We start from the raw sequence: 19,521 nt of genomic DNA on the forward strand, positions 1-19,521 counted from the left end.
GCACCAGTTCTCCCTCGGCACATGTATTATACACCAAAAGGGAAGTGCAGGCCCACAGTGATTATAAGCCCAATAATGGAGCTATCATTAGAGAGCTCCGAAACTCCAGAACAGTCTCAAAAGAACAAAAATTGAATTAGAAATTCAAATGTTCTTTGAACTGTGTTATAAAATAGTGAAAACGAATGAAATCTTTTTTGTGCTTGGCAGCCGGCTCTGGTAATTAGATAATTAAATCAATGGGAAAATCCAAGACTGTCAGGCATAGCCTGTGTGAGCATTTCATTTGCAAAATTGATGGATTATTCTCAGAAGTAGAAATTCGATGCAGACACCATGGGGTGTGTAGATTTAAATACGGCAAAAAGAATGTCGAGGGAGGTGAAAGCCTGAGATGATGATGATGAAAACCACGGGAACTTTGCTCCCGTTTTCCTGCTCTCCAGGCTAATGTGAATTTTCAGTCTAAGAGAACAGTTCTTAATTCTGGCTACCCACGAGAACCACCTGAGGCCTTGCAGAAAAATGCGAATACTTGAGTGCCACTGCCAGAGTCTGACTTCATTGGTTGTGGATCAAAGACCAGACATTGGTGACTCTGAATGTTCCAGGGTGAGAGGTACTGCTTTCAGACATTATGAATTCTTAGTCCATTGAGATGCCACATAGAAATTGACATCTCAGTCAGCTGTCACAACGAGTGAAGCAGAAATACCCTGTATGCATGAACAACACACTTGGTGATTTCAAAGCCCTAACTCTAAACAATGTACCTCTTTCCCAGAGACTAATCAAACATGTTCTCTACTTACTCATAACTGATAGGAGCTACATGGACCTTTTATATTGTGATGGTCCCATCCCAGGTAGGAGCTGCACCTGCAGTTAGCTGAAAACAGCAGAAAGAGACAGGGGAAGGCCTAGCGCCTAACAACTGTGCCCTTCCAAAGGTGATCATCTTTGTCTATTACCCTTTCTGGTATGATTTAGGAAAAAAGTGAGGAGCTACATCATTGTCCCAAAATGCCACTATCCTTAGGTTTTATGCAGGTCATCCAGTACCACAGGAGTGACTGCTGTTCTGCCTCTCTTTATGGGCTAAAGGGAGAGAGATCTTTCTGGAAGAGAGGGTTCAAGTTCTGTGAACTTGAACTTGGCCTAACGTTGAGATGGATACATGTTTCTCCAGTTGCCACAGTTTTCTTCTTGGTCCCTCATCTCCTCCTGCTGCTTCTTGATAAATTAAAAACTGGATTATTCTGAACTCAGTGTTCCATTTTTAAGACTACTGAGAATTAACCATGTCTTCCAAGAGAGGGAGGAGGTAAAACGTCAACATAAAAAAGAAACACAGCAGGACACAGAGCCCTTGTACTTAAAACGATATAATTCAGTACCGTTATCGTAAGGTGTCTTTTTATAAGATAGTGCCTCATAGGAATGTGCCAGGGTCTCATTTATCTTCTGATGTTCAAAACAACGGTCATGGGAATGTATGTCCCTGAGAAAAGCATGCAGGATGTTGGCCCATACTGAGCAGACCTATTTCTCCCCACCTGGCAGAAATAATAAATGGAACTGGCACAGGAGATGACAGTCAGGCTGCCATGCAATGTGTCAAGCCCTAGACATGCCTACGCTGGCTAAGATGGGGCACATCTCTCAGATATCATGTGCTTGGTGAGCAGGCATCCTGTACCTGCTTGCCTGCAGCCTGGGGAGCTAACTGGGGAAAAACTCCTGGTCAGGAGTCATTCTGACTGGTCTGGCAGTCATGAAACTTCCTGATGCACTGTACAGCCCCTGTTTACTGTCACTACCAGACAGCAAAATCAGTTCAGTTAAACCACACTGTTGGCAAACCGGATAGTCTTAGATTTTACCTAAGAACTCACTATGAAACTCACAATGAGTATGTGAGGCACATGTCCATTCTGAGGTGAGTGGAATTTGGTTTAAGCAGTTTCCTACCTTCTCAGGGAAGCTGACAGAAATAATTTATTTCATCCAGTTAAAAATTTTTAAATATACATGTATTTGTTTGGCTACATTGGGTCTTAGTTGCGGCATATGGGATCTAGTTCCCTGAACAGGGATCGAACCTGGGTCCCCTGCATTGGGAGTGCAGAGTCTTAGCCACTGAACCACCAGGGAAGTCCCATGGTCCAGTTAATTTTTATTTTTGAGTAGTTTTATAAAAACATCAAGCCACAGCATTTACAACCAACTGAAATTTCTAGGGATGTAGGGATAACTATAGCTGTTCTTGCCCTTCTACTGTTGACAACTGGAACACCGAAAAATAAATGCATGAAATAACTCTATTCAGCATCGGACAACAGACAGCATAGGAGTGTGACCCTTGGGAGAATGAAAGGAAAGGAGAAAACCTCTAACTTCCTCAGCTTTCTGTCTGTTGACACTTCTTAGATCACAGAAGTGCAGAGAGAGAGAAACCAAACAGAGCACTGACCACGTGACCAGTTAGGGGCAAGGAGCTGATGCAGCTAGGATTTGGGGAGCCAAGTACCAAACGAGAGCAAAGTGTGGAGAAAGGATCCATCATCGACTAACAGGCCAAGCACACGTGTTGTGAAAGACACTGATCCAGGCACAAAGTAGGAGGCTGTAGGCCAGAGAATTCCCAGAGCTCACACAGTTCTGGGAGATGTTTATGTCTTGACCAGCAAGCACGGAGCGGTTTTATTAATCACCTGGGGCATTCGGTAGTGATCAGAGAAAGGCCATGCTTCAGTCTTTTTTTTTTTCCCTTCTCTTCAGTGCTTAGTTCATACATTTTTATTTATTTGTGGGCACCACATTTTAGTTGCAGCATGTGGGATCTAGTTCTCTGACCAGGGATCAAACCTGGCCCCCCTGGCATTGGGAAATGTATGTAACAAATCCTTAACAAAATATTAGCAATTGAATCCAGAATATATAAAAAGAATAATACATTACCCTGGATTTTATCCCAGGAGTTCAAGATGGTTTTAATATGGAGGGAATAAAAAATGATTCAATGTATTTGACCTTTTAGCAGAATAAAGAAGACAATCATATCATTTCAGTAAATGCAGAAAAAACATATAACAAAATTCAATACTGATGATAAAAACACTCAGCACTCTTGGAGTAGAAGCAAACTCCCTTAATCTGACAAAGGATGTCTGAAAATCCTACAGAAAACGTTATAGTTAATGGTGAAACACGACCATATTCTCCATAAAATTGGGACCGCGTGGTGGCCAAGGAAGCCTCCTCTCACTTCTCTTTAACTCTGTACTAAATGTCCTAGCAAGTGCAGTAAGGCTAGAAGAAAGGAAAAAGCATATGGATGGAAAAGTTAAAAGTAGTAATTGGCATTGCTCACAATCACTTCACAATCATGATTGTGTAATATCAAATTAAAAAAAGATTCTTCTAGACATAAGTGAATATAAGCGAGATCAGAATCAAGTCAATATGTAAAAGCATTAAAATGTTAGTACATACAACGTACTAAATCCATACAATAGAAAACCACTAAGTATGAAAAAGAATGAAGCCCTAAAATTCCGAACAGCATGGCTGGATCTCAAAAACAATATACTGAAGGAAAGAAGCCAGATACACAAAATTTCACAGTGTACTGTTCCATGAGTGTGACATTCTAGAACAGGCAGAACTAATCTAAGGGACAAAATGCAGGTGGGTGGTTTCCTTGAGCTGGGGGTTGGGAAATTGAGTGCAGAGTGTTGAGAAGGCTTTTTTAGGGTGAGAACAGATGTCTCCCTTTTTAGTGGTGCTTTCGTCAGTGTATACACTTGTCAAAATTCATTGACCTGTGCACTATTAAAATGGGTAGTTTTATAGCTTGTAAACCATATCTTTTAAAAAAAAAATTAATTTGACTGCACCAGGTCTTAGCTGCAGCACTCAGGACCTTTAGTTGCAGCATGTGGGATCTAGTTCCCTGACCAGGGACTGAACCGAGGCCCCTTGCCTTGGGAGTGTGGAGTCTTAGCCACTGGACCACCAGGGAAGTCCTAAGCTATATCTTAATAGATTTCTTTTAAATTGAAATTTAGAATCCCTGCTGAGAAAAAACGAAATGTAATGATTTGAAGTGCTGGTGGCTAATTTATCTGAAGCATCTTTAGAGAGATGTTGACACACATCCTGCCTTCAGCACTGTTTTTTAATTAATTTTTATTGGAGTACAATTGCTTTACAACGTTGTTAGTTTCCCCTGTCCAGCAGTGAGTCTGCTATACGTATGCATACATCCCCTCTCTTAGATTCTCTTCCCACTCAGGTCCCCTCAGAGCACGGAGGAGGGCTCCCTGTGCTGCCCAGGTTCTCACTGGTTATCTGTTTTATATATAGTAGCAGTCAGCACTGGCCCTGCTTTCTGCGCACACTGGGAGCAAGTCCTAGAGACAGTGGGAAGAACTCCAGACAGGGAGGGTTGGGGGCCCAGGGAAAGTAGAAACAGAACCTATGCGTGTCTTTATTCCTTTGTGATTTTACTTACTGTTGCCCATGCACCAGCCAATGTGCTATAGGAAATTCAGTGTTTCTTCTCCCTCTGTCTGGGTTAAGGCACTCTTTCTGGGTGGGAGAGTCATACAGCCTGGAACTCAAGGCCTCTCTCCCTGCCTCCACTTTAAACAGAATAATTTGAGAGTCTCTCCCTGACTCTGTTACCAGTTGAGTAATTTGAATATCACAGGCAGTTGTGTTCCTATGATATGTCTATAGGTTTTCACAGTGTGTGCTGAGTTGCTCGGTTGTGTCCAACTCTTTGCAACCCCAGGGACTGTAGCCCGCTAGGCTCCTCTGTCTGTGGGATTTTTCGGGCAAGAATACTGAAGGGGGTTGCCATTGCCTATTCCAGGGGATCTTCCCAACCCAGGGATCGAACCTGTGTGTCCTGCATTGGCAGGCAGATTCTTTACCACCGAGCCACCCAGGAAATCTTGGCATTTGAGGTTGATTAAATCTGAAGATATACTCGGATTGTTTAAAATATGTATTTATCTGGCTGCGCTGGGTCTTAGCTGTGGCACGTGGGATCTTTAGTCCTGGCATGTGAACTCTGAAGTTGCAGCATGAGGGGATCCAGTTCCCTGACGAGGGATCTAGTTCCCTGACCAGGGATTGAACCCAGACCCCCTGCATTGGGAGCATGGCGTCCAAGCCCCTGGACCAGCAGGGAGGGAGGTCCCTATACCTGGATTTTTGCACAGAGGGCAGGCACCGCCACCCCTGTGTTGTTCAAGGGTCAACTGTATTGTCTTGCAAGCATTGAACATGTGTTGGATTCATCTGCTGTGTGCCAGAAGCTGCTTGTGTGCTGTCTGGTGCTGTCTAGTAGACGGTGATCGGAAAATTACTGGGTTGAATTTGACTCTAAACAGGTCCCCTCACTTCTCAGGGCTTCACTTCTCCCATCTTTGGAATTTCAATTTTAAGGATTTGAAATATTCTAGCAGTAATTTCTGGCTTCATAGCCACTGTCAGTATCCACTGATGATTGGACCATAATTTTATTGGAGCTTGTCTGTGAGATTTGGGCAGAAGAGTTAGGGAGAGCCGTGCCACTCAGCTCACAGCACAGTGATGTCATCTGTCCATCAAAGTGTTCTTAGACCACAGTGCTCAGACTGTGGTGGCACATTTAAAAAAAAAAAAAACCTCAGATGGTTCTAAATACATTTATATCTTCCATTTCTTATTTATTTATTTGGCTGCACCAGGTCTTAGCTGCAGCATGAAGGATCTTTAGTTGGGGCATGCAGACTCTTAGTTGTGGCCTGTGGGATCTAGCTCCCTGACCAGGGGTTGAACCTGGGACCCCTGCACTGGCAGCCCAGTGTCTTAGCTACTGGGCCACCAGGGAAGCCCTTGAGGGATTTTAAAATTCCCGGCGCCCACGCTGCACCTCAGACCAGTTAAATCTGGATCTCTCGGGGACGGACCTAGGTATCCATCACTTTCAGACGCATTTAGTCATCTTATTTGTCCCTTATGTACCCATTACCACTCACCCTCAACCCCCAAAGGGAATAGGTCTATAGGATTTGACACATGGCCTTGAATTTGAGCGTGCCATTTTGATAACAGCTGGTTTATTATGTCTGTTTAGTAACTGGGCATTAGCACTGAGCTCAAGGCATAGCTGAGCCATAGGTCACCTCGCATTTCTACCATCTGGCAAATAATCGTGGATTTTCCATTGTCTGTTATTACCAATTCAGTTCACACATTCAACAAATACTGGATTGGCCAAAAAGTTCATTTGTGTTCTTCTGTAACATTTGGTGGAAAAACCTGAATGAACTTTGTGGCTCACCCCATATTTGAGTGCCTGCTATGTACCAGGCACGGTGTCCTGGAGACTCTGTGGAGGGCAGAAATTAACCAGGAGGAGGGAGTATCATGCAAAGTCCCTGTGGCAGAAAGGAAGGGGGTCGGGCTGTCAGAAGAACAGAGAGGATGGCCCTGTGGCTGGAGCAGAGAGAGCGCCAGCTGCCTGCGGTGCGAGGAGGCTGGTGATATGGGCAAGGGCCAGACCTCCCCACGCCTTGCGGGCAGAGCCACAGCTGCAGAGGGCATGGCAGGAAGCTGTTGTCCGCGCACTGTCTCCAGACGTGTTGCCTTTCAGCAAGAGTCTGCGTGTCGGTAAGACCTCAATAAAAAGACAGCATTAGCGAGGAGAGTGTGAAAGCATGATCGTGACTCATTCAGAGGAGGAGGTAACACAAGGGTGGCACATTTTTATCTGGCTCCCTCCCAGACAAAACCACAGGTCTTGCCCCCACAGTTATCCTCCGCATTAACAGCAGCTCATCTACACTGAGAGCTCGGTTTGTGCCAGGCACGACTGTGAGCACTTGATTGCCTCACGGAGCTCCATTACGCCTCCGTGAGATACGAACTACTACTGTCCCTTTCTGTTTGTTTTGGAGAGACATAGAGAGATTAATAACTTGCCCACAATTGCATGGCTACTAATTCGGAAGACTGGGAACTAATTGGAAGACTGGGAGCTAATTAGGAAGGCTGGGAACTACTTAGGAAGACTGGGAAGTAAACTCAAGCTATTGTTCTCTGGATGGACAGTTGATGATGGTGATGTTCAAACATGATGGTGGTTTTGTAGGGCTGGTCCATGTTGAATTTTGTTTTGTTTTGTTTTTTACTGTGGACCATTTTAAAAGTCTTTATTGAATTGTTACAGTATTGCTTCTGTTTTATGTTTTGGTGTTTTGGCTATGAGGCATGTGGGATCTTAGTTCCCCGACCAGGGATGGAACCTGCATCCCCTGCATTGGAAGGCGAAGTCTTAACCACTGGGCCATCAGGGAAGTCCCAGAAACGGTTTATTTTTATTCAGAGAAAAATGGAAGCCATGATGAGGTTTCAGGCAGGTGGTGACACAGTCAGATGGCATTTCCTCTCTGTTTGCACGGATGATGGACAGCTGGTAGAGCGTCATCCTTCCTGTGAGGTGATACACAGTCTACGAAACCACAAAACGAAGGAAACAGTAACAGCTAATTGAAATTTTAGGGGAACTTCAGACATAATAGGTATGATAGAGTTACTGCTTTTCAGGCTGATTGAATGAGCTCACTTTATGTATGTGCTGTCAGAAAATTGTCCTGCCCCAGGGAGCCACGTAACAACTCTTGGAAACAGGATTCAAATGTTTGGCTAGATATTTGTAAAGCCTGGATTGATACTCACACATCCTATACTTTGGGGTGAGAAACAAGAGTACTCTGGAAACCACCTGGGAAAATTATGTGGAAATTGTGGTCTTATGTATGTAAGCAGCCTACGTATAATCCAGGGAGATCAGTTAATTGCCAAAAGCCTTAGGGTTCGTCTGCAAATAACATTGCCACCACTGACAGCAAGTACTGTGTTTTGAGGTTTTTTGTTTTTTTTTAAGAACTATAGTTGATTTACAGTGTTGTGCCGATCTCTGTTGCAAAGCAGAGCAACTCAGTTATATACATATAGACATTCTTTTTTATATATCCTTTTCCATTGTGGTTTATTACAGGATATTGAATATAGTGCCCTATGCTATACAGTAGGACCTTGTTGTTTATCCTTCCTATATATAATAGCTTACATCTGCTAATCCCAAATCCCAGGCCTTCCCTTCCCCACCCTCTCAAGTACTATGTTGTGATGGTCTGTAATTACGTGGTATTTGGTCCATGGACCCATTAATAAGAGGGACACAGATATTCCTTTAATTGATGGGCTGAAATAGTCCACAGTCAAATGAACATTTGTTGAGTACCTTTCTATACCAAACAGTATCTCATTTAATTTTCAGAGCAGAAGAGGCAAGGAAGATGAACGCCTCCATTTTGAGAGATAAGGAGCGTGCCCAGAGTCTCTCACTGCATCTGGGAGTAGGTTTAGGGTTTGATTGTAAGTCCACTTGGCTCCAGAGCTGGTACCCTTGGCTCTCGCTATGAAAACATGTGAGATTTCACGCCCATTGCTGTATGTCTCTCCAGCATTCAGGAAGGACTGCTTTTTGCAGACAGGGATATGAAAGTGTGCTTGTCAGCTGGCTGCTCAAACTTGGATGCTGGCTGAAGCAGCAATATTACATACAGTCTGTGCTCCCTTCCCTTTTACAGTGAAATAAAGGAAGACTCAGCTATGGGGCTGTTTATCCAGACCCACACCTGGGGGCTGCCAGGCGCCCTGGCACCCTCCTATCAGCCCAGCAAGAGTTGATGGAGGGTGGTCTCTTTTGTCCAACAGCTGCAGAACCAGGAGCTGCTAAAGGCAATGATGAGGAAGGCTGAGCAGGAAATCAGCAGCAAGGTGATCGAGACGATGAAGAGACTGGAGGACCCCGTGCAGCGCCAGCGGGTCCTGGTGGAGCAGGAGAGGCAGAAGTACCTGCACGAAGAGGAGAAGATCGTCCGGAAGCTGTGGTGAGTCCGGGCCCTTGCAGTCAGTCCCTGGTTGCGTGCATAGCTGTTCAACCTGAAAGGCAAGCCTGTCTTGGCCAAGGAGGCCTTCCTAGACGGTGTTCTCAAGCTCTTTCTTTGCTGAGCACCTAATGTGCACATTAGAGTTCTGCTGGTTCTGGATATCTGTGGACACTTGGCTTGTGCCCTCCATCCGACCTCAGGAAATTGAACAATCCTCAGGTGACTGAGTTTATTAGTCTCTTTGGAAGCATCACACTGTTCTGTAGGGCTTGACAACCCATCGAATTAAAAGGAGCTGTGGCACAACCCAATGATAAATGGGAAATCTGAATTTAATCTCAATAAATTAAAACTAATAGCCAAAATAACACAGCACTAAAATTATCCGCCTATTATTCAGCTGTAGTTAAAATCACAAAAGAAGAATTTCAGTGTAAAATATGTCTGATGCACAATGAAAGATGCTGCCTTGAATGCTACCCATCTTCTGTGAGGTTCTTATTGAAAGCATCTATCAAGTCACACTACTGAAATAAGCGAAGTTTTATTACACCCCAGTCACTGGGGCAGGCCCATCTGTTTATGTTAATGTATGTTTTGTTATGCAGTGAAGATTTATCATAGAACAGTTTCACCTTTTAGTATAATGAATAGTCATTTGTGTGGGTTCTTCTAGTGTTGGTAGCTCTCCTGTTTGTTTTTTTTTGAGTTTCACAAAGCCATTTTAATTTTTTTAAATTATTTTTTAATACTTTAAGTATTTAAAGTACTTAAAGTATTAAATATTTAAAATACTTTAAAATTTTTTAATTTTTAAAGGTTTTGCTCCATTTATAGTTATTACAAAATATTGACTATATTTCCCATGTTGTACAGTACATCCTGTAGCCTGGCTTACACTTAAATAGTTTGAACCTTCTGCTCTCCCACTATATTCCCCTTCGCTGCCCCCACTGGTAAGCACCGGTTTGTTCTCTGTATCCGTGAGTCCACTGTTTTTTTGTTATATTCACTAGTTTTTGAATTTTTTAGGTTTCACATATAAGTGATAAGCTTACAGTATTTTTCTCTGACTTGTTGTACTTAGCATAATGCCCACCACACCCATCCATGTAAATGCTGCAAATGGCAAAATTCCTTTCTTTGTTGTGGCTGAGTAGTATTCCATTGTAGATGTGTAAATTCTCTTGTTTTTTTGGAAAGTGGAAAGGTCCCAAAATGGGACTGTAAGGGAGCAACTTTCAAATTCTCTCCATGACTATACTCACCAGAAGCCTACAGGGTGGGGAGTGTTATGCTCATCGACCTCTTTGATATTTGAGCTGGAGCTTATGTCAAATCAGATGCCAACCCAGTGTGCCTGATTAAAATTAGAATACCCTTCTCAGTGGCAGTCTAGAGAGTCAGATAATAAATTTGACCACTGTTTATCAGCATCTCAAAAACAGGCTCCAAATTTGTATTTAGTCCATGCACTTATAGACAATCACCCACCATGAGGTGTTAAGGCTGTCATTTGTCTGAGATGGGTCTATGACAGCCCGACTGTCTACAACTAGGTCTCAAGTTTCTTCTTGAAAAGTTCTTTTAAAAAAGTATATAGCCTTTTAATGTTTTTATAGAATTGCCAGTTAAAATTTTCTTCCAGTGTTATTGAGATGTAATTGACATGCAGCCCCATATAGTTTAAGGTGGACAGCATAATGACTTGACTTCCACACATCATGAAATTATTGCCACAGTAAGTTTAGTGAATATCTACCATCTCCTATAGATACAAAATTAAAGAAATAGAAAAAACTTTTTCCCTTCTGATGACAACTCTTAGGATTTACTCTCCTAACAAATTTCATAAGTAACATATAGCAATGTTAATTATATTTATCGTGTTGTTGATTACACGCCTAGTCCTTGTAATTGGAAGTCTGTCGACTTGCTGCCTGCCCCACACTCAAGGTTCTGGCGCTGGAATCGCTGTCCGCTTACTGCCACCTAGTGGTTCTTCAAATCAAAGTTCTTTTCCTGTTTCTTTAATAGCGGGGGTTTCTACTGTCAGATCAGCAGGCAAAATGAAATCATGCACACATCTGTTTAGGGTGGGGTTGTTGATGTGTTCAGGAGACAGGATGTTATTACTGGTGTGTTTGTTGAAGTGGGAGACGTACCCTCAGAGGTGAGTACATGTGTGCACATGCACCCCCTCCAGAAATCAGACCTGTGATCATTCATTCTCTTTGCATCCTGGAGAGGACACTCAGTCCTTACTGACGGGACAGTCAGTATAAACCAGAGGTTCTCAGGGGCAAGTCTGTTCCCCTCGTGACCCCTGGGGACATTTCAACAATGTCTGTGGAACATTCTTGTTTCTGTCAAGTTAGAGGAGGTTGCTACTGTCATCTATCAGTAGCATGGGTGTTGGATTTTGTCAAAAGCTTTTTCTGCACCTATTGAAATGATTATATGGTTTTATTCTTCATTTTGTTGATGTGGTGTATCACACTGATTGATTTGCGGATACTGGAGAATCCTTGCATCCTCAGGATAAATCCCTCTTGATCATGGTGTATGATCCTTTTAATGTACTGTTGGATTTCGTTTGCTAGTATTTTATTGATTTTTTTTTTTTTTTTGTATCTGTGTTCATCACTTATACTGGCCTGTAATTTTCTTTTTCTTGGGGCATCTTTGTCTGGTTTGGTATGGTGATGGTGGCCTCAGAGAATGAGTTTGGAAGTGTTCCTTCCTCTGCAATTTTTTGGAATAGTTTGAGAAAAGGATAGCTGCTATCTCTTCTCTAATGTTTGATAGAATTTGCCAACAAAGCCATCTGGTCCTAGACTTTTGTTTGTTGGAAGTTTTTTCTTTTTAATTAATTTTTATTGGCGTATAGTTGCTTTACAATGTTGTTAGTTTCTCCTGTAAGCACTGTGAATCAGCTGTATGTGTACATATCCCTCCTTGGGATTTTAGGTTCCCTCCCCATCAGGTCACCAGAGCACAGTAGCGTCTCATTACTTATCTATTTACACACAGTATCCATAGTGTGTATGTATCACGGCCATCTCAATCGCCCAGCTCATCCCACCACCCCTGCCCCCTTTGGTGTCTATACATTTCTTTTCTATGTTTGTGTATCCATTTCTGTTTTGCAGATAAGATCATCTGTACCATTTTTCTAGATTCCATATATATGTGTTATATATTTTTCCCTTTTACTTCATTCTTTATGATGGTCATCATCATAGGAATGGATGAAGAAGATACAGTATATCAACAATAGACTATTAGACTTATAAAGGAACAAAACTGGGTCATTTGTAGAGATGTCAATGGACCTAGAGACTTCTGAAAGTTTTTTAACCACAGTTTGAACTTCAGTACTTATGACTGGTTTGTTCATTTTTTTTCTGTTTCCTCCTGGTTCAGTCTTGGGAGGTAGTGCCTTTCTAAGAATTTGTCCACTTTTGTCAGCTTAGAGCTGCTGCTGCTCCTGGAGGCTACTATGTCAAGGTCAGGGGTGCTGCTAAATATCCTACAGCGCACAGGACACCCCTCATCCCCCCGCAGAAAAGAATGACCTGGCCACAGAGGTCAGCGCCAAGGTAGAAAAGCCTGATCTGCAGCGCCTGGGCTCCTCCTCTTACCGTCTCTCCCCCTCTTTGTCCTCTGTCACATCAGTGTCCACGCAGCCCTCCCTTAGTCGACATCAGCGCCACTGAAAACAAAGAGTGGGTCCTTTGTCAGCCAGGTGGCGGATCCGGGCCTCCCCGAGAAACCTCACCTCACACCCCAGAAGGGTCTCTTAAGCCAAACCAAGCTACTCCTCCCCAGCTGCTGCTCCCACCTCCGTGGGCATGGAGGGACCCGCGGTACTGGGGGGAGGCCAGCCGGTGAGGCCCGGGGTCCTCTGCTCTCCACTGTCCGTAGAGAAGGCCCCCGCGCTCACTCCACCTGTGGTCGGCTTTCCCCCTAGTGACCTGGAAGACTTCGTTGACGATCTGAAGAAGGACTCCACCTCGGCCAGCCGCGTGGTGACTCTGAAAGACGTGGAGGATGGGGCTTTCCTGCTGCGCCAGGTGGGAGAGGCCGTCGCTTCCTTGAAAGGTGAGCATCCTCCTTGGAGGGGAGGGGAATCCCGACAGCCCGTCCGACGGTGAAGGATTCTTCCGTGCACGTGGACAGGTGTTCGTCCAGCACCCACTGTGCACTGTTCTGGGCGCTCAGGATGCATCCCTGAACAGCAGAAGAAGCGCCTCTCTCTGCTGGGAGCTGGTATTAATATTTTACTGGCTGCTGTAATATTTAGGAATAAATGATTCTAATAACCCTTTCCCTTCTCTGGGCTCTTACAATGCACCAGGGCACCTGTGCCAAATTCACTGAATACAACTCAGGGCCCAGTGGACCACCCCACACACAGAGACGGGAAATGAGACCTCGAGGGGCTGCGCCCTCCGCCCAGGTCACATTGAACCCACTCTGCCTCCTGAACCCCCACACTTCCCAACCGTGTCCAGTGTTGGGGTCTGAGGTGGGGCCTGCTAGTCTTGCCTTTGCTCCTGCGGCTCACTCACTGTTCTTGGTCTGCAGGAGAATTTCCAACCTTACAAAATAAGATGCGAGCCATCCTGCGCATAGAAGTGGAGGCGGTGCGCTTCCTGAAGGAGGAGCCGCACAGGCTGGACAGTCTCCTGCAGAGAGTACGCGGCCTGACCGACACCCTGACCATGCTGCGGAGGTGACCAGGGGGGCCGGGGCTGGGGCGGCGCTGGGTGGGACCTGAGAGTCTGACACCAGACTTGTTGGTTCTGATCTCATGGCCAGGCAGTCAGTCATATTTGGACGTTCTTATCTGTTCCAGTCCTGGTGTTGGGTGTCAAGAGTATAAGAATAAACCAGGCAGAACCCTTGCCCTTATAAAACTTCCTTTCCCACATGGGAAATAGACACAGCTACCACATAAACCACCTCCCAACTGCATCAGTCCTGAATTTTCCTTTTTTTAAAAAAACAGAACTAGGAAAATTACAGAGATGCTACCCTTTAGATCTTAAACCAGACTTGAGAACCGGTCACAAGCATAGGTAACATCTAAATTCTTGGGAGAATTTTAATCACTATCATCTTTTGATAGGTTTGCAGGAGAAATATGTTAAAAGTGCAGTTGACTTTTAGATGAATTATTAACCGTAAGGAGCAAGTGAGATTTTTCTAGTAATAGTGACCTCAAGGAAAGAGCCTCTTTTGAGATGCTGATGCTACAGAGAGCTCTATAATCTCCTGCATAAGTTTCAGGAGGCCAGCAAAAATCTGAATTAAGGCAACTCTTGCCTCTTCCTGCAGAGAAGACATCTGCCTGGGTACAGGAAGAAATTGTACTTGAATTACATTTTCTCATAGGCTCACTACTGTAAATTGCGTGAACTTTTTCTTCCAGTAGGATAAAAATATGTTAAAAGGATTCTTCATTAAACTCTTCCCTAAATGTGGTAACCCAGCCACAAAGCCTAAATCAAACCTTCCTTATTAAGTGTTTACACAGATAGCAGGCTGGCTGGTAACAGTGCCCACCCTCCCTCTCTTCCCTGAAAAACGATTTTAAAAAATGATATAGATAAAGACAGTTAAGTTACTTTAAAAATAAATATAGCCTCCATTAAGCTGCCCATCACAAGTCTTTATATTATTTAATTATTCCTTGGGATCTTTCTAACGTGCTGTACTCAGTGCTGTGGAAGACACAAGAAGGAAGGTAGGAATACACACGCCCCCAGGGACGGGCACATGTCCTGGCGCCCGACAAAGACAGAGGGGGTGACAAGTCATGGTTCAGAGCAACTTGCGCGGGTTGGGAAGATGCTGGAGGGGTTCTCTGTGTCTTGAGTTTGAGGTGCTGGAAGGATAGCAGAGCAGAGTTGCCCAGGAAGCCCTTAGAAATGCAGACTGAAGTTCAAGAGACAGTTAGAAGGAGTCCTTGCCTCACTCAGAGGGCGGGGGAAAGAGGTTAAGAGTTGAAAGTTGCCTTCATGTAGGTGATTACCGAAGATGGAAGAGGTAGCTCTGACAGGAGAAGGAAAGGAGGAAACAGACCCTTGGGGATTTGAGATTGAAGGAACCAGACAAAGAAGTGAGCAGCAAAGGGGAGCTGTAGAAGCAGTATCTTGTTTTCAGAGCAAAAGAAAAACACATTTTGGTAAGAAGAGAATGCAGGGCTAATTAAAAATTATGGGTTGAGTATCACATTTGACAGTGTCTTTCATTTGACTATGCTGATCGTAGCCACCAGCCCAGAGGAAGGAATTAGACCATCATCATCTTCACTATAATCCACAGAAAAGTACCTGAGGCCCACAGCGGTGAAGTTGCCAGCATTACAGAGCTAGAACACGGTAGCTGATAGCCGAACACAAGCCTGTCTGACCCTGAAGGTCATGTCTTTCCCACCGTAGTGTGGGTGGAGCTGGACAGAGCATCAGATGACTGCCTTTTCTCCCAACCCCCACAAAGCAGAGGAGGATGAGGACTAACCGGGCAGTCAGATTCACAGTCACTCTCGATGTTGCAAAAAGGCTAGTCAGGTCCAGGTGGGGTGGCCCGATGGCTGAGCGGTAGGAAGAGCAAGTAAAAGGAACTGGCATGTAAACCACCCTCCCGAGATGTGCAGCCGTGAAAGCAGGAGAGAGCGGAGCGTTAAGGACGCTTTGGGTCAGAACCGAGCATCTGCGAGCTGCCCAGGCCTGGAACAGGTGCAGGTACTGTGGTTAGAATCATGTGTCCACTCTAGGACACCACCACCCCAACAGTGGACACAGCAGTACGGGTGGACCACCTCCTGAGGCAAGAAGAGGAAAGCCGCTGCTAAAGATCACTAGGAGGCAGTTCTGTTGCTATGGAAACCCTCAACTCTAAGCTGCTACTCGGGGTTTTAGCATGTCTTAATTTCTGCAACAAAAATCTTGCCTGGGCTGCAAATGACACAGCACAAGTAAACACCGCGCAATGAAAACGCGCGTTACCTGGCTCACTGGTTGCTGCTGTGTGGTCTCTTCCCAGGCATGTCACTGACGGGCTCTTGAAAGGCTCGGATGCAGCCCAGGCCGCGCAGTACGTGGCTATGGAGAAGGCCACGGCCGCCGAGGTCCTGAAGGCCCAAGAGGAGGCCCCCCACACGTCGGGCCAGCCCCTCCCCGGCGCGGGCGTCCCCGGCGACGTGAAGGCGGAGGTGGTGCCCCTGACCGTCCACCACGCGCAGAGCTCTCCCGTGGTCATCCAGCCGTCGCAGCTCTCCTCCGCGCTGCTGAACCCCGCCCAGCACGCGCCCGGGGGCCCGGGCCCTCACCCCGCCAGCGCCCCTGCCGCCACGCCGGAGGCCCCCTCCGCTCTGCCGTCCCCGCAGATGTCTGGGGACGGCTCCTCCGTGCAGAGCCTGTTCATCGAGGAAATCCACAGTGTGAGCGCCAGGAGCAGGGCGGTGTCTATCGAGGTAGGTCCTCCTTCCATTTCTCCTAATTATGTGAAGGGGGAAGGATGGGGTCCTTTCCCACCAAGAATTGACAGTCTGGTTGTGGAGACAGTGGATATATGTATCAAAGATGTATATAACTTTATATTTTTATCAGAAAATAGGTTTTTTGATATTCTTTTCATAAAAATATAGCTATTTTATATACGTATATGGTAGATTTTTTTTGTTTCAATGGCCAGACTAAGAGGCCATCATATTTCAGAGAAGAATCAGGCACCCAACCTGTAGGAAGGTGAGACAGTGGTAACAGTGTTTAACAATGGGGAAAAGCCTGCTTTGTAGCATTTGCCAGTTTCTGTGGTGGAGACTTAATCAGCCATTACTGATTTTGAGTAAAGCAACAGTGTGACCTCACTGAACATGACTCTGGGAGGAAAGGTGAAGTCAGCCCCCCTGAGCCAGGCACACCACTGGTGAATGCAGGGTTCACCAGTGACCTGGAAAATGAAGTAGAGTCTGGGTAAGCAGAGAAGGCTGATGAGGGCATTCTCAGATGGAGAAGGTCGGGCCTTGAGTACACCTGTTTACTGGGAAGAGGAGGAAAAACGGCTGGCCAAAGGGGCTGGAGGCTGACTTGGGAGAGATTACTCCCCGGTATCAGATGACTACGGTTTTATTCCATGGATATCAGAGAAATGCTGCTGCTTGGACCAGTGATAAAACGTGGTGTCTTCAGAAAATTCATGTGGAAACAGTATGCAGAACTGATTGAGGTGGTGGGTCTCAAATAAAGGATGCTGAATGGGAAGTTGTTACCAAAGTCTGAGGAGACGAGAGAGGGAGGTCTCAAAGTCACAGGGTATAGAGAGAACCTGCTGTGTTTTTAAAATATTCTTTTCAGCAGGAGCTGGAGTCAGTGTTCGTGCAGCACACTGCATTCCCCTGGGTCTCTCCTTCCCCTTCTCTAAAGTTTCCTCCACTCAGGACTGTGTCCTCGGTCCCCAGTCCTGCCTCTATTGCAAGTCAGCAGTGGATAACTTATTCCAAGAGGTGACAACTTAAAACCACGAAAGTCACAGTCCTGGCCACTGGGCCTCTGAACACGAGGCAGCTCCCCTCTGCTCCAGACTCAGAGGCTGTGCCCCCTAAACTAAATTAGCTGCTTATAAAATGCATATTGTAAGATGGGGTGAAATGTGATTGATGATGATTCTGCCTATCAGGGTGGGGAGGAGGCTGCAAGCACATCTTGCTCCTGAAAGTTAGTGGACCTGCCACATTAAACATCTCTGCATTGCAAAGAGGTCAGTAGGATGATTCTTTTATTTAAAAATGTCTATTGAGAATCTACTAGGCATAATTACCATTGTTATGTGTGTATTTTAAATTTCAACAGTACATTCACAGGTCACCTCTGAAATGCTCTGATCCTGGTAAGGAGGCCCGAGTCTTCCTACTGGCTCTGCCTTTGAGCTTGATTCACTCAAAAGATGTTACTGGGCCTGATTGAGTGCCAGGCCTTCATAGGTTCTGGGGTAGGCAGTGAACAGAAGGGACCAGGCTCTGGTGATGATAAATGCTAGGAAGGAAAAAACAGGAGGCTCAGGATGGTGACAGTGCTGGCTGTTACTCCTAGAGAATGAATCTTGGGCAAATCCTTCATCTCGCCAGGCCCCCATGTTCTCACTGTAAAATACATCGATTCCGTGATCTCCTGGGTCTTTTCTTATTTTCACAGTATAGGGTTCCACTGATCCTGGTACTCATTTCCACTCTTTTTTGAAATGATAATGTAACATGTCAAAATCACAGGAAAATGTTCTTTCAAAAAATGTACAGATATTTTAAAATGTATTTTTAAATGTATATATTTCTGTGTAGAGACTGTAGAACTTAATGGAGCTTAGAGATTATCTCAATACCCCCTTCATTTGGTAAATAGTAAAATGTGACCCAGAAGGTCATACGGCAATTCTTTTGACAGCAGCAGAACTAAGACAGGATTAGTGAGTGTTCTGCTGTTTTGTTTCTTTGAACATTTCCTCTATGATGAAAGCTCAGTGTAGAAAAAAAGAAAGTTACGGGCTACATGCCTTTGAATGTGTATCTCTGTGTCCCTCTCATGAGTGCTGGGAGAATATGTAGTAAGTGCTCAGTAATAATTTAGTGAATGAACATCACTTGGGCGTCTGTGGCAGCCTGTTTAAGATGTAGCAGACAGCATAAGGGTCAGGTTTGTCTGATGTGCAGACGTGTCCCTGGACACAGAAGCCAGAGCATCATTTGACCAGTGCTTTCACTGAGTTATCCTTTCTCCCACCCCAGCATCAAATCTCAAGACTTATCAATTCATGTTCCCTTCTGACTTTTGAACTTTCTTCATTGCTGTTTTCCTTCAGAAAGCAGAAAGGAAATGGGAAGAGAAAAGGCAAAATCTGGACCACTATAATGGGAAGGAGTTTGAGAAACTCCTAGAAGAAGCCCAGGCCAATATTATGAAGTCAATTCCAAACCTGGAGATGCCACCAGCCTCAGGCCCCCAGCCAAAGGGTGATGCTCCAGTGGACAAATTAGAACTTTCAGGTAAGGTACTATCCGAGCTGTGTGGGCTGACCACCCACAAGGGCACAAGCTGGCGAAGGGGATCAAGCTCTCACTTCCTAAAGATCTTACATAATATTGTACCTCAACTATGCCTCAATAAAAAACTTTTATAAGTTTTGGGTGCACAATAGTGGTTCACAATTTTTATGGGTTATATTCCATTTATAGTTATAAAATAGTGGCTATATTCCCAGTTTTGTACATAAATCATTGTAGCTATTTTACACAGAACAGTTTATAACTCTTGGTCCCTTACCCTTATCTTGCCCCTCCTCCCTTCCCTCTGCACTCACTGGTAACCACTAGTTTGTTCTCTGTATCTGTGAGTCTGATTCATTTCGTTATATGTGTACTACTTTATTTTTTTAATTCCACATATAAGTGATAGCATAAAGTATTTGTCTTTCTCTGACTTACACCCTCCAAGAGTCCATGTTGTAAATGGCAAAATTTGATTCTTTTTATGACTGAGTAGTATGCTATTGAATATATACACCA

The 19,521-nt window shown here is 44.8% G+C and overlaps 1 protein-coding gene and 1 non-coding gene across 22 annotated transcripts in view; one reads left to right on the forward strand and one right to left on the reverse strand.

Annotated features, from left to right (window-relative positions):
* KIAA1217 (KIAA1217 ortholog) overlaps nucleotides 1-19,521 on the forward strand; it is a 521,587-nt gene that overhangs the window by 478,598 nt on the left and 23,468 nt on the right. For all 21 annotated transcript variants that reach the window (XM_070472065.1, XM_020882320.2, XM_020882318.2 and 18 more), the window contains 5 exons: nucleotides 8,779-8,954; nucleotides 12,928-13,058; nucleotides 13,545-13,692; nucleotides 16,008-16,437; nucleotides 18,819-19,002. In XM_070472065.1, the coding sequence (XP_070328166.1) occupies nucleotides 8,779-8,954; nucleotides 12,928-13,058; nucleotides 13,545-13,692; nucleotides 16,008-16,437; nucleotides 18,819-19,002 (1,069 nt within the window). The remainder of the gene's footprint in view (nucleotides 1-8,778; nucleotides 8,955-12,927; nucleotides 13,059-13,544; nucleotides 13,693-16,007; nucleotides 16,438-18,818; nucleotides 19,003-19,521) is intronic.
* Nucleotides 2,082-2,154, reverse strand: TRNAG-CCC (transfer RNA glycine (anticodon CCC)). The gene has a single exon. It is a non-coding gene; the product is annotated as a tRNA-Gly (tRNA).

This window comes from Odocoileus virginianus, chromosome 9 (genome assembly GCF_023699985.2).
Source record: "Odocoileus virginianus isolate 20LAN1187 ecotype Illinois chromosome 9, Ovbor_1.2, whole genome shotgun sequence".
Lineage (NCBI taxonomy): Eukaryota > Metazoa > Chordata > Mammalia > Artiodactyla > Cervidae > Odocoileus > Odocoileus virginianus.